Source organism: Centrocercus urophasianus, unplaced genomic scaffold (genome assembly GCF_019232065.1).
Source record: "Centrocercus urophasianus isolate 14NV4802_14NV808 unplaced genomic scaffold, USGS_Curo_1.0 seq_18, whole genome shotgun sequence".
NCBI lineage: Eukaryota > Metazoa > Chordata > Aves > Galliformes > Phasianidae > Centrocercus > Centrocercus urophasianus.
The window spans coordinates 27,408,018-27,422,243 of record NW_024884733.1 but is presented as its reverse complement, the minus strand read 5'-3'; the positions used below and the strand labels follow the sequence as shown (position 1 = coordinate 27,422,243).

The following is a 14,226-nucleotide window of genomic DNA, read 5'->3' as shown; positions in this document are numbered from 1 at the left end:
TCAAAATTAAATTTTACCTAACACGTAACATGTTTTCATTACTGATACAGATCTAAATTTGAACCACATGGAAGCTGACATCTCAGATTCATGAAGTATTCAGAAGTCAGAAAAAGTCCTTGCTGTATAATTACTGATCTTAACCTGCAAGTACAGCTTTGTGCCTGTGCAACAGAGGCAGCCTGGCAGCTCCGGATCCAGCTGCAATGCAGTGCACCAGGCGAGCTCACACCATGCAGCAGGACATACAGCTTAGGTACGGGTGCCTGGTAACGGGCTGCACTGCACCTACAAGATCACAGCATTGACAGCATCCTTCTCACAGTGCATCCATGCTATCCCTCTTCTTCTGTCAGCTCTGCATGGTCAAGCATTCATCTTAGCTTAAGACTGCAGATATTATTGGCAGAACTCTGGCTGGCTCGAGTGAGCCTTTGGGCAGCCTCCCATCCAAGCACATTTTATCTTGCTGCAAATACAAAACTTCTCGTACATCTTTTACCAAAATTGAGGATATACTGATATGATTATGTTAATACAACGTTTTAATAAACAGCAGCATAAAATAATCAGTGTTTAATATCATCTCTGGCATGTGAAATACAAAAATGCACATATCTTCGTTATAAAATAGCCTTTGTTATTACATTTTCATGCTTGCCTAATTGAAATGCCCGTAATTAATAAATCAATCGTCAAGTAATACAGTGATTAAACGCATGCAGTGAAAACAAAGAAAAATATTTGTATAAGGTAGTGGCTGAATATCACCATAATATATTTCAAGAACATCTACATCAGGGTAAAAATAAAAAGAAACAGACCAAGATATAAAATGCAGAGATGTATTTTCACTTCTGCTGTACAAAACATCATCACACTTTTGTGCAAAAAGATAAAAATAAAGTCATATTATACAACATTGTCAACTGAGCAAAGATCGTTTCCATTGTGTACAATAAAAAATACGATTCAGTACAAAAGAGAGACTGCGAAAAGTCGTTAAGGTACACAGCACTTCTGTAACTCAGTAAAGTGGTTTCAAATGAATATTGTAGATTGCTCATACCTGAATACATTTTAGTAATTAATGCATGTCATGTTTCTAGGATGAAAATTAATTCACATTATTAAAATTGACCGTAAATTGCTATCAACGGATCTGCTGCCTGATGGAATGCGAGTTTCCCTTCTTTCAGGGTTACTGGAGTCATAGTCACTGAAATTACGTATTGATCTGAAACAATAAATATTACTGGGAAAAACTGTCATATATAAAATTGTGGTTTGGAGCCTTTCCATTAAACAGTTGCATAGCAACAAAAGGATACACAATTTCCACTTTATCTACCTATAAAAATTATGAAATGTTGTCTTTCAAGAAGTTGATTCAGGTTCTGAAATTAAAGCACTTTAATTTCATTTCCTTTAAGGCAATTTCTTACAACTCCAGCCATCTTCAGCAGCCAATAGCAGACGGTTTTCTCAAGCTGATAACTCAAGCTATTGTGGCGTGTAAAACGCCCTTTTTGGCCTGAATCTGGACTCAGACTCCCAACGTAACACAAGACCAAAATCCTACCTGAAGGAATTTATCCAGCTCTCAGTTCGCATACTTGAAACATAATCCTCGACTGCAAATATTTTAACTAGCTATTGGAACTGAAATTGCACACCCAGTAGATCGCCGAATATTTGCATCTCCTAAAAAAAGAGACAAATATTAAAATACGTTTTCAGCATTAAAAAATTCCTGTGATTTAAACCACATCAGAGGCTTAACAAGCTGTGAAAAAGCGTATGATAAAATGTTCTTGCTTCAAAAAAATTCCCCCTTCCCCTCTTGGAGCTGTCGGTGGCACTTGGAGAAACAATGCGTCCATTCACAAAGCTGAGTATTCATACCACAAGGATCTTTGTCTGGTTGCTCTGCCCATCCTGTTAAGCAGTTAAACTTCACAGAAGATACTTGCTGCGATGTCTGTTAAACAACCAGAAGAATCTTTAATAAAATATTTGAATATAAATCTTTTCTACTACTTTCTAGTTTGTATCGTAAATAGTTATATTTACAAAGGCCTCACTTATTTACAATTCAGCTGAAATCATAGATTCATTAGGTCCGTGGATGCTCGAGTCTCCTAGTAGGGAAGACTGCTTCGAGTCAATTTTGTACGGTTTTTGAGTTTTGTTTCCAAAAACGGTTATACCGATTCCGCCCGGGTGACTGGGGATCGACATATGGGACAGCAAAGGGATGTTTGCCTCCTGGTTGGATCCTGACGATGGCAAACTTGTGACGTGACCCGTGCTGGTGGATCCGCTGGCACTGCTGGGAGATCGGCTCTTTGGAGGAGGACAGTGCTGGATGACCCTGGGCGGGCCCTGCGGCTGGTAGTGGGCGGCTGGGAAAGCGGCATAGCCTGCAGGGATCGGGTACCCGTTGATCGGGATGTACCGCTGGTTTTGAGGTAAGGGCGGCCCTATGAACCCGGCGATTTGGCCTTGCGCTATGCCTTGTGCTGGAAACATGTAGTTAGGGTACCTGGGATTACTCAGGTTACTGACGGGGCTTGCGCTGAGGGAAGTTGTCTGAGTGGTGGCGTTCCCACCTGAGGGGGTGGTAGAACTAGTGTGGCTTGACAGGCCCTCCCAGGAGCGCAGCCTGGCGTGGATTTCTTTGAATCGCGGCCTCCGAGAGGGCAGGTCGTGCCAGCACTCCGTCATCAGGCTGTACATTCGAGGAGGGCAGTCTTCAGAGCACGGCAGCAGCTGTCGTTTCCTGATCATCTCTATGACTTCTTGATTGCTAAATCCGTAATACGGCTGAAGTCCAAAGCTGAATATCTCCCATAAAACAACTCCGAATGACCAAATATCTGAATCAGAAGAGAACTTGCCGTACATTATCGCCTCCGGTGGCATCCAGCGAATCGGCAAAAGAGATTTGTTTTGAACTCTGTAATAATCTGCTGAGTAGATTTCTCTCGAGAGTCCAAGGTCTGATATTTTCACGTGAAGCTGTTCTCCAATTAAAATGTTACGAGTCGCAAGATCTTTATGGACAAAGAAATGGCTTGATAAGTATTCCATCCCTGCTGCAATCTGGACTGCAATATGCAGGAAATCCCCGTGGTCCAGGCTGGATTTTACAGTTCCATCCTCATCGCTGCTACACCCAACATCTGAGTGTGGTGATCTCATGATGAGGAACTCGTGCAGGTCTCCCTGGTTCATGTACTCAAAGAGCATGCAGACAGGCTGCTCCTGGGTCACCACACCTAAGAGACAAACGATATTAGGGTGGTGGAGCTCGGCCATAAGAGATGCTTCTTGCTGGAACTCTGCCCACTGCTGGGGGTTGTTAAAGTCTTTCAGTGTCTTGATTGCAATGAGCTGAGCATGGTCCATGCCTGGAAGGTAGAGGTGTCCCTTGTAGATTTTGCCGAAAGCACATTCACCCAGTTCTTCCATGAAACGAACAGCAGAGAGAGGCAACTCCTTAGCCTTGCTCTGGGAAAGAAATGACAGCAAGAAGGTCTTTTCACACAGGAACTCTGAAAACCATGCAAACCAACACTAGAGCTCCTTCCTGGGGCTGCACAGCCCTGCAAGATGCAAGTGAAAGCACAGCAGCGGCCCCTGCCCAGATCCATCCTGAGGGATGCCAGCATCCCAGCATCAGCACAGCTCAGGGCTGGAAGCTGCTTTCTCTTACTCTGAACCCTGTTCCAAACCTAAATTTCCTATTACTTTTTACCCTCTGCACAAGATCAGATAAAAGTAGTAAGTATGAAATATAAAAATGTGCAGGAACCATCAGCATTTCAGCAGAGGCATTTATATACTTGGGTTTGGGCATTTATATACTTCCAATTGAATGTGACTGATCTGAGGAATTGAGGCAATTCACATACTTCAAGCTAAGTGCACGCTGAAGTGCTTTCTGGGCCAGCGCCTACGGTTTTAGCAGAAACCTTTTTTTTTAAAAGTTCTGTTCTTGTAGCCAATTCTTTCTTGACTCTGCTATTAACCCTTCCACGTACAGGAGAGAACATTTCTGTTCACCCTTGACTGAGTGATCAATCCTAAAGCGTGTGGGACAGTCAGCTGGAAAAAGGAGATATTGGGAAAATGAGAAAGGGAAACTCTTTGAAACTCTTGTTGTTTGCTCTTAGGCCGTAAGGAAGTTGCATGACATTCAAGTATCAACTTCCACACGTGCTGTTAACCTACATGCAAACACAGCCATTTTGGGCCCTCTGTATCGCTACAGGTAGTAATTTAAGGCTAATGAGTTTGGGATCTACTTTTTTTGCAGAAGAGTGTAAACACGAGCGTTGCATTCCTGAAACATTATCGCTGCAGCTTTACAGTAGCAACAGAGCAAAATAACTCACGTTTTAAAAAATCATTTAGACGTGGCATCTCAGAAGAAACGAATTCTAATTGCACTGACCACTTTCAGTTTTTAGACAAATACTGCATAAATAATCATCACCATCATCATCATCGAGCCATTTAAGCGGGCAGCCAGTAGACTGTACGGTGATGGCAGGAAATTAGCTATATTGTTGAGGAACAGATGGTTTATATTATACAAATCCTTTAGGCTAAAACTTGTTTAGGTCTGGCATATTGTAAATTATATTTTAGTAATGAAAGTGAAATGACCTCTGTCTGACCTCGGGCAGGGTTTGTCTGTTTGAACCAACATAGTGGAAAACTATGAAAGAAAATGAAGTCATAAAGTTTTGGCAGGAAGGGCTCATTTCAAGTTAAGCGGTTATAAATCTGCTTAGTTTTTGTTTGACAAGTATTTGTCATACAGCGGTGTACAAAATGTAAAGAAGTGTAAAATACATATGAGGCAGCACGCCAAAGTAAACTGAGTACAAAGGCAGAGCAGTGGGAGCGAAGCCCCCCGCCCCTATCTCTGCATCGGCCCCTTCCATTAGGTGAATGACAGGATGAGCTCCGTTTATTGTATTTTTGGAAGGCAATTAAAATCCTTTAAAACTGAAGCGGCCTGAAATGCTAACATTTTTATTTGTCCGAGCAAACACGCATCCACCTCGCCTGGAGCTTCGAGCCTAGGAGTGGTTTTACCCCCAAGCTGACATTAATGCTGGATACGGTATTTAAAAATAGGATTCCACTTCCTTTCTTTTAAAATTTCGTTTGAAAGGCAATCAAAACATCTGAAACAGGCAGAGCTCAGTTTCCTAGTGGGAAAACACGGAATGAGCTTTCTGCACCATATGACTTGAAACGTAACAAGAAGACAGTGTGCTCTACATTTGCAAAATACTTTTGGGTAAGTTGCTTTCCTATGCAGCAGGCACGAGGCATCGGTGTGTCGGCAGCCCGGGAGGAAAATGGGGCCTTGTTCAAATGAAGCTGATGTTCCCATCATTTCCAGTTTGGTGAGGATTTTAGCAAAATATCTTTGAGTGGGGACCAAGAAGCAAATCCAAATTTATCAAAATACTCCACAGGGGTTGGATGCAAGGTGTAGTTGTGACACCTACCAAGTAAAATGTTTCTCTGCTATTACCCACACTTGGTTTTTAAGCAGGTGTTTTGTTATTAAGCAAGTATTAAGCATTTTCAGCTGCTCTAAGCTGTACGTGGAAGTTGAAATTAAGAACTGAAAAGGAAAAAGAAAGACAAATTTGCTGTGCAGACCAAACTCTGCCTGTCCACCCCTGCAGTCCCAGTATCTGTAACTGTTTAAAACAAGGAGCCTCATGTGAGCACTATGCTGTGCAACACCATGAACTTATACAGAGACCTTGCAGTGATCTCTGCAGTGTGGAAAGAGTACTTGCAACAGCAATGTTTGAACAAATGCAGCAAAATCTGAAGAAGCAACACTTAGTGTTCACACTGCTAACGCTTCAGTAAAAATCAGAATTTGGGTTAATTTCACTGTGTCATCTTTCTGCAAAAATAACAGCTTGTGCGAAGGCACGTCTGAGGGGTTCACACATCACATTCTACAGTTTCTAATTATTTGAAGATGTTGGTCTTCCCTGTGAAATGCTTCACCTCCCTTAAGCTGTTGTTGAAGAGAACTGGCACGGTGATAAAAAAGAAGACAATGAAATCTTTCCAGGGCGCTGTTCTGCCTGTAGGTGGCAGAAGGCATTTACAGCCCCGGGTGGGTGATCCAAGCAGGTTTGCACACTGGCTGCCCCTGCTGATAAACAAGGAGCTCAAGGTTAATCGTGCTTAAATCTTAAATGATTTTAAAAGCAAGCGCTTCATGAACCTGAGACTACAGCAAAGCAAAACAACTCTGGTAACAAGAGCAGCTCCACACCAGCTGTGCTGGCCAGAGCTGGAGTCAGATCCTTGGGCTCCGTTTCAGTAATTTCTCTTTTAACTGAGAGAATGGGTAAGCCTGAAAAAACAAGGAGCAAATCTTTCCAAAGTGATTTCAGCTGACTGAAGGTGACATGTGTCTACAGCAGACCCAGGAAAAAACTCTCTTGAGAAAATGCTGAATCATATATTTATCTGCAGTGACTTCAGAAAGGCCTCCAAAGAAGTAATCGAGAGGTACTTCAGGAATGGGCTGCTTCAAAAAGCTCCAGCTTCTATTTCTGCATACAGACATACAGGAATTACCACCACAGGTCCGCTCTCGCTATGCTGCTGCTGACAAGAAAAGTGCTCACCTGAAGTAAAGGCACCAGCAGAAACCACAAGCTGGAAATCAGTTTAACTTTTCAGCGCTGAATTGATCAAAGCATTGCACTCCCTGCCCTTACAGGCAGCAAAAAGTCAAAGCAGGAACGAGCTGTGGGCTCACCTTTGGTTTATAGGCGTTGAGCATCGACATCTCCACATTCTGCCCTCTGACGTGCTTTGGCTGTCTCTGAACTGGAGGGGAGGACGACTTCTGGTTGTTGCGACAGATGCAGATGAAGAAGAAGAGCAATGCTATGGCCAGGGGAATAGTAACACTTGGCACCAGGATATACAAGATTTCCATTTTATTCTTTTCTTTGGCATCCTTATAATCTAGTTTGGAGAAACACAAACAAACAAACAAACAAGCCATGAATGAAGTCTCCACGCAGCTGAACATGTCTCTGGGTCAATTAGGAGTGTTCAGGAGAATAAACTATTGCAATCCACCTTCTCTAATAGTAACAGAGCAATTCGTTTTGTTGAGTAACAATTCCCCAGAAGTACAGAGCAGCAGGGACACCAACCAGCTAGGAACCATTTCACTGCAGCATGTTGGTTCAAACCTCCTCACATCACAGGATAGCTGACTGCTGTCACATGGCTCCTGCTTGGGGTGTTTTGAAGCCATGGCTCAGTACAGCCCTACAGAAAAGTTTATTTCTAAAACAGCAAACGGAAGAAAGACTTCAGCAGGTTTGTGGGCAGCTGTTAAAAAGGACAGTTTCATCTCTCATCTATTTCCAGCCTCCCGTTCTCAGCGTTTCACTACATCTGTCTGCTAAGCCTCATGCTTGAATTGCTCCATGTTTCCCATATCCAAGTTGACAAACTTTTATGAAACGTATCTATTGCAGCTTGTGAGACAACTGAAAGATACAGTTGAAGAAAGGAGAAGAAAGCAGCAGCATGAAGCAGATGGAGACCTGGGCACTAGTTCATCACCTGAGCTACTTCAGTCAAAGGAGATTATTATTCTTATTAAGTAGCAGCCCCTGCCACGAAGCCTCATTAGGTTAATAGGTTTCTTGAGAGCCACCCCAATTAAATTCATTTCCCATTTAGGCATGTCCTGGTGAGACAGAATGCACAATACTTATTAAAATTCGCCTGAAATGGCTCTTTCAGCTCGTGCAAAAACATCAGAATGCAAGTCCCACTCGGTATTTGGGTTTTAATATGCTGATTAGCATTGAACAATTAAATTACTACTCACCTGATATAGCTCTATTTGTCTGTACTCAAAATAATAATGCCATACAACCCAGCTGTACAGCACGTACCATTTAAGGCAATGGTGAGAGGTAATTAAAACCCTTGTTAGGCTGGCTGGCTCAAAGAATTCCTATCTCATTTATTATCTAGTAAAATGTTCAAACCAGAGACTCCTGCAAGACAGCCAAAAGCGTTCTGCTTTCAGCTACTACACATTAAAAGACCAAAAAAAGTCCTGGGATCTCAAAGCCCATCTAGAGGGGGCCTTGCAAGCAGCTCCCCTCCAGCAACTCCTAATTACCCAATTATCCAGATGTGCAATGGAAGGCACGGGGCTGTGCCAGGTTCCCCCAGCTGGACCAACCCAGGCACCTGCAGCTCTTGGAGCAGACAGCCCAGGGCTGAGCAGGCCTGTGGAGCATCCTGACTGCTGCCTGGGTCCAGGTTATCTAACTTGAACTACTCTTGTGCAGTCCATCACTGTGCCTAATGAGCAAGAAAAACAGCAGAACTGAAACAGCATGAAAAGAGATAAAGGACTGAAAAGTGCATATGAATTTTAGAGAGGGTTTGTGATGCACATGATGATCCCAAACTGTCTGCCTGTCTCCAGTCTATTCTTTCACTAAAGACATAATTTAGATCCCATTCTGGCATCGATCCCCATCTTTCCATTAATTGAAAAAGACTTTGGCACATGTCTCACTGCAGGAATGTTCACAACCATAACCAGAAATAATTTCATTTGGTTCTGGCTATTGAACAGTAACATTAAAAGGTATCTCCTTTCCAAGGGAAAAGGTAATGTCACTGTCACAACTTGGAAGCAACACAAAATTGTGTGTGAAACTTTCTACTGTGAATTTCCAGAGCATTTCTGGCATGACCATGCAAATAGCTGTTATTTTTCTTAGCATGCTACAGGTACTGTTATTTTTTAATGCAGGTTAAATCATTAGGAACCATTTGATTAGGTTTGCAATCCGCTTCCTTTTAGAAGTCTTAGAAAAGGAGAATAAAATGTGATCTGAATCTAAGTTTTTTATTCCTTTTTGCAAGTCCAAAACGCAGCCAGGGCAGTTTGGTAAACACAAACCAAAAAGCCATTTTGTTTGGACTGAGGAGTCCAATGGCAACCTGGGAATCCCGGGATGCTCGGGCTGAGCTACCAACTCCAGGGGAGATATTCCTTACTAAAATATGTTCATGCCACTACTTGGCAGGGTCAGGTGGGGGCGAGGGAAAGGCTGAACCCCAGAGGGCGGTGGGCACAGCACCACCCCCAGGGCAGTGGGTCGGCCTCAGCTGCCGGAGCTCAGGGAGCACTGGGACACGGCTCTGCACAGAGCTGGGCTTGGTGCTGCTGTGCAGGGCTTGGGCTCGGCGCTCCGTGTGGGTCCCCTCCAACTACGGATATTCCGTGATAATATATAGGAAGTGCCTATGGTAAAAAAGCAATTACCACATGCCGGGACGTCGCAGATCTCGGACTTGAAATTCTCATCCAAGGTGAAGCACCACGGGGCGTCCTTCTGGTTGCCGGGGTTGCGGCAGTAGGAGTGCCCCCCGTTGAGCTCCGGGTACCTGATGGCAGTGAAGGTGTGTGTGTGCGGGTACTGCGAGTTCCACGGCTGGCACTGCCGCCCCGACCTGGTCACACTCACCGTGCCCCGGTAGTCCACCCCTGTGCTGTTGTAGCATTTGTGATCTGAAAGAGAAGATAACAGAAGGCAAGGATTTGCACGCTTCTTCTGGCCCGAGGCTGGTGAAGCCAGCTCAGGAGCACGGGCTTCCAATTTGCTGCGGCCGCAATGCGGGGCCTGCTTTGCATTCACATTCCTGGGCGGATTTGAAGCTTATGCTTCTGTAATGAAAACAGCTTATGCCAAGAGTTTTTAATATAAGATACACAAAAGAAGTAAAAACTACAGTAGGAACCTGAATTGCAGCCATTATTTTCGTATGAAGGTGGAGAGTTTGTGGAAGCCATGTGTTATACTTGGTTATTCAGATGTATAAAGGTTGGGAGCAGGCTGCAGACCTGCCTGACTGAAGGCTGAGTTCAGTGGCTAAAGTAGGTAGGGACAGCCCTGCATTGGACGCTAGAGCTGCAGGTAAGCACCCTGGAGTTGCACAGGGAGATTGAAGCTGCCAACATTGAACATCCTGTCCATGGCAGGGGAGTTGGACTTGATGACCTTTACGAGTCCCTTCCAACTCAAACAGTTCTCTAATTCTCTAATTCCCCAGTATTCAAATGCTTATGCCGCCATTGTTTCCCTCTACTTATTAATTACAAGAGGTAAGAACCAAATTAATGGATTTTGATGTAAGTACGGGCGCAGCTAAAGGAATCACAGAAAAAATATTTCTGCATTTAGCCCACGCCAGACCGGTGTGGGCAGAATTGCCCTAAGTGGTAAAGCACAGTGCCTTTGCACTTTCACAGCTCAGCACTAGCGCCAGCGCTGAGGCACAAGCAGCTTCGCCCCCCTCACCATCACATTTTCTGCATGGACATACAACCACTTTTCACTTACTTTTATTTATGGGATCTGCCATGGGAATCCCAATCCGAATACAATTGACGGCTTCCGGGCTGTCTGGCTGGGGAAGATCTTCACAGTTGGGCAGCTTTAGTCTCATCAGAATCATGGGGTTGGATCTAGCAAAGATGTACTCGGTCTGACACAGGACGTTTTCCAGAATTTCACACTCGTCGCGGCACAGGTCCCGGGGCTTGGGAGCTGGGGAAGTCTCATCGCAGTAGGGGAAGGCGTAGTGGCAGAGTGAAGGAATAGCAAACTGGGAGCATTTATCCGACAAATGGCTGGAAGTGCCAATCATGGTGAAGGCAGCTGCAAAATATACAAGGGGATTTTACCTAACCTGGTGGGAATTTCACTCCCGTGCTTTCGCCTTCCCAGCGCAGCCCTCCCTTCCCACTGTGGCTATTACTTTCAGAGATCCAGGTGACGAACAGACCTTCCAGAAATACAGAGCACTAATTGCATTAAAAGTTATTAACGATGCTGATTTCGCTGACAGAGAAAACACATCTGGTTTTCAACGCTGGCCTAATGTTAAGCACGTTACCAAAACCCAAAATCTAATTATACATTATTTCCCCAAGTAATTTATAATGGCTTGAAAAGTCACTGGATATTTGGATATCTTTGGCCCAGCAAGTGAAAATCAAAGCCCTTGCAGGCTGCACAATGACAAAACTCCCCAGAGGCATTCAAGGCCAGGCTGGATGAGGCTGTGAGCAACCTGGCCTACAGGGAGGTGCCCCAGCCTACAGCAGGGGGTTGGAATTAGATGATCTTAAAGGTCCTTTCAACCCAAACCATTCTATGATTCCACGAAAACCGGTATCCGTGCTGAGGAGCTCACAGCAACTGAGGATCAGCAGCTAACAAAAAAAGGAAGCATTGCACTTTATAAAGCATTAGAAGCTTTTTGGAGGAAGTTTCCCGGGAAACAGACAAGTGCATTTTTTACCCACCTGTGATCTGATTTTCTATTTCACCTTGCATATGCAAAGACTCCATATAAATGGTCCGATTTCCAATAAACCGTGCACAAGCGATCCCCCGGTAGGGCTGGCAAAAACCATCCTCTTCGTACTCATCCCTGAAATCAAGCAGAAACACAAAGGGGTGAAATGTTTCACACGCGATTCTGCAACAAAACGTCTCCCCGGGGTGCTGGCGCTCGGATTCTCCGCGCCCGACGTGAGAGGCTCGCAGCGTTTGTCCTGCAGCCCAGCGATTCGTTCTGGGGATGCTGGCGCAGTGCAGAGCCTGCACGCCGTCCTCGCCTCCATTAAGAGCCTGTGATAAGGGATTATATGGTCTTTAGGTGGTGCAGAGGGCACGGCGCAGGCTTTGCATCCCCACAGCGCCGCAGGTAGTTTTCACGAGCTCACAAATGATTCTGAAGTGAATATAAGGAGCACGCAACATCCTGAGTGTTCAGCTGTGTGGTAAAAATGGGTATCGCTGAACCAAACCTGTCTTTTCACAGTGATGAGCACAGCAGGAAGAGTTACACTGGCAGAGACAGAGTTAGAAGCGAATATGAAAATCACACTCCTCCCAGCCCCCAAATAGGAAATGTTTCCTCAATCCTCCACCGGTGTGGCAACAATTATTGCTAAAACAGAACCGCAGCTAAACCAGGAGTTAAGAAGCCAGATTTCTTTCATTAGGTGCTTTGTTTTATACACTGTAGGAGACATTCAATGCATAAATCCAGATGTGAAATTATTTGCCAATATTCTTCAAACAAAGCAAAGCAAGGAAATGACTAAGCCTCTGAAGACCACAGCAGGCACCGCTCACTTTGAGCAGGTAAGGCACAGCCCGCTGCTGGCACACAGCTTTATGGCGGTTTCCACGAGGGGTTTGCAGGCGAGAATCTGCCCTTTCACTTTCTCACTTTGAGAACCCAGTTGGTGACATTTGGGACCCACCTCCCGAACAGACACCTCGGCTCTGCTGAGGTCACGGTGCAGGGAGAAGCTTAATGAATCATTAATATTTTCTGCTATTCGTGCCAATACCCACATAAGACAGCTCCTATACGGCTCTCAAGCGAGGAAAAGTGATGCTGGAATTCCCTCAGGTATGATCATAGCTGGCTTAGGCAACAGGTTACTTACTTTCTGTATTTCTTTCCCCTAAATTCATCCCCCCCCACAGACACAGAAAGAGTGACAGCACAATCAGACTACGCTGCTAATAGGGGAAAATCACATCTTTTTTAATCAACTCTGCTATTAGGTTTGACAAAAGCCACTTTCATCCCCTCTGGAGACCTTGGCTGTGAGAGCTTGGAAATGCAAATGGCACATCCTGCTTTGAAGTCACCCTGCATTGTGTGCGGGGCTTAGTCCAGCCTGGCTCCCATCGCCCTGTCACTAATGGGATTAGAGGGCAGAAGTGCTGGGATCACCCCTTAGCACACCCCACACACCTCCCGGCTCTCTGCAGCTCCTGGACCGTGGGCCCGAGGCTCCCACTGGGAGCACTGGGAGTGGGGATGGAGGAGAGGTTTGGATGGGAGGTGGGAACCTTCCACAGCCAACTGCCATGTGCTGAGAGACGGGTGGGAAGGGGCCCAGGTGTCACTGGATGGCGGTCCCAAGATGTTCTCAAGGATACTGGAAATTGGAGAGTGAAGGCATCTTCTCTAAACTGCCAATCGATCTTTATTAACGAGAGCAGTGGCAGGCTGAGATGTGCTGGGTAGAGCACAGCCAATGCCAACAGGCTGGCCAGCACTGGTGATGCAGACACCTGAGCACATCGCTGTGTTTCTGCTCAGTTGGGTATGGCCAAAATCCTCCGCTGGTTCCTGAAAGGCCAACAGCTGAAATGCACTGAAAAGCAGAGCAGTTACCCCAGGTTCTGGAACCCAATGCTCCATCTTCTAATCAACTAATCCCCAAACAGAATAGAACTCATTACTTATTAACAATTCCAATTATTTTTTGAATTGTATTATAATTTTATAGGAGATTTAACTCAAGGACTGCACCTAACAACAGCTGCTCTTACAGACAACCAAGCAGCACAATTTAAACACTCAATTAGAGAAGACAAAATCAGGAGGAATGCAGTTAACATCAGCAAAGCAAATTCCCCTCACCCTGAGGTTCGCCTCTGAACTAAAGAAGATTGAAGCGCAATGGCTGCAGTGGAACGGCTTGCTGGTGAGCAGGGCCACCCGCTTACCTTGATGGAAATGCCCCGAGGAACAGGATTTGGGAGATTATCTCAGGAGGTGAAGATCAGAGGAAAGAGGAGAGCTGAGATCCCAAAGCCTCTGCATGCCACAGCGGGATTTGCAGAGGGACGATGGAAAACGAGTGGCTCAGATGGAGGCACTACCTTGAATTGTCTTGGAAAACGGCTCCATGATGGGGCAGAAGGAAAAATCAAATGGAGTGGGAGCAGCAGAGTGGGACAGAGCTCTTGCCTGGCCTTAGCACATCTGCACCTCCTGCTGCCAGCTGGCAGCTGCCTCTGGCTGGCTTTAAATACAGAATGGGTGGAGGCCGAGGCTGCCGATTCCTCCTACGTAACCCATGCGATGCACACCTCCGTGCTTCATGGTCCTGATATGACCCCACCCACAGCAACATGGTGAGTGGCTCAACAGGAGTAAGATAGGAGCCATTCTGCAATTAACATGGTAAAAATCAACAGACAAGCTTAAGTCCTAATGAGAGAGAAGACAATCCATGCCTGTGGGCACTGCTGACTGGGGACAGACACCTGAGCACGCTGCCCCACCTCCTGCACATCC

General features: G+C 45.3%; 1 protein-coding gene across 2 annotated transcripts in view; it reads right to left on the bottom strand.

Annotated features, from left to right (window-relative positions):
* Positions 1-561: 561 nt before the first annotated feature.
* Positions 562-14,226, bottom strand: part of ROR1 (receptor tyrosine kinase like orphan receptor 1) — a 141,034-nt gene continuing 127,369 nt past the window's right edge. For both annotated transcript variants that reach the window (XM_042818969.1, XM_042818968.1), the window contains exons 5-9: positions 11,420-11,547; positions 10,452-10,769; positions 9,374-9,619; positions 6,818-7,029; positions 562-3,513 (exon numbers count right to left, since the gene is read on the bottom strand). In XM_042818969.1, coding sequence (XP_042674903.1) covers positions 2,089-3,513; positions 6,818-7,029; positions 9,374-9,619; positions 10,452-10,769; positions 11,420-11,547 — 2,329 coding nt within the window. In that variant the 3' untranslated portion in view covers positions 562-2,088. The remainder of the gene's footprint in view (positions 3,514-6,817; positions 7,030-9,373; positions 9,620-10,451; positions 10,770-11,419; positions 11,548-14,226) is intronic.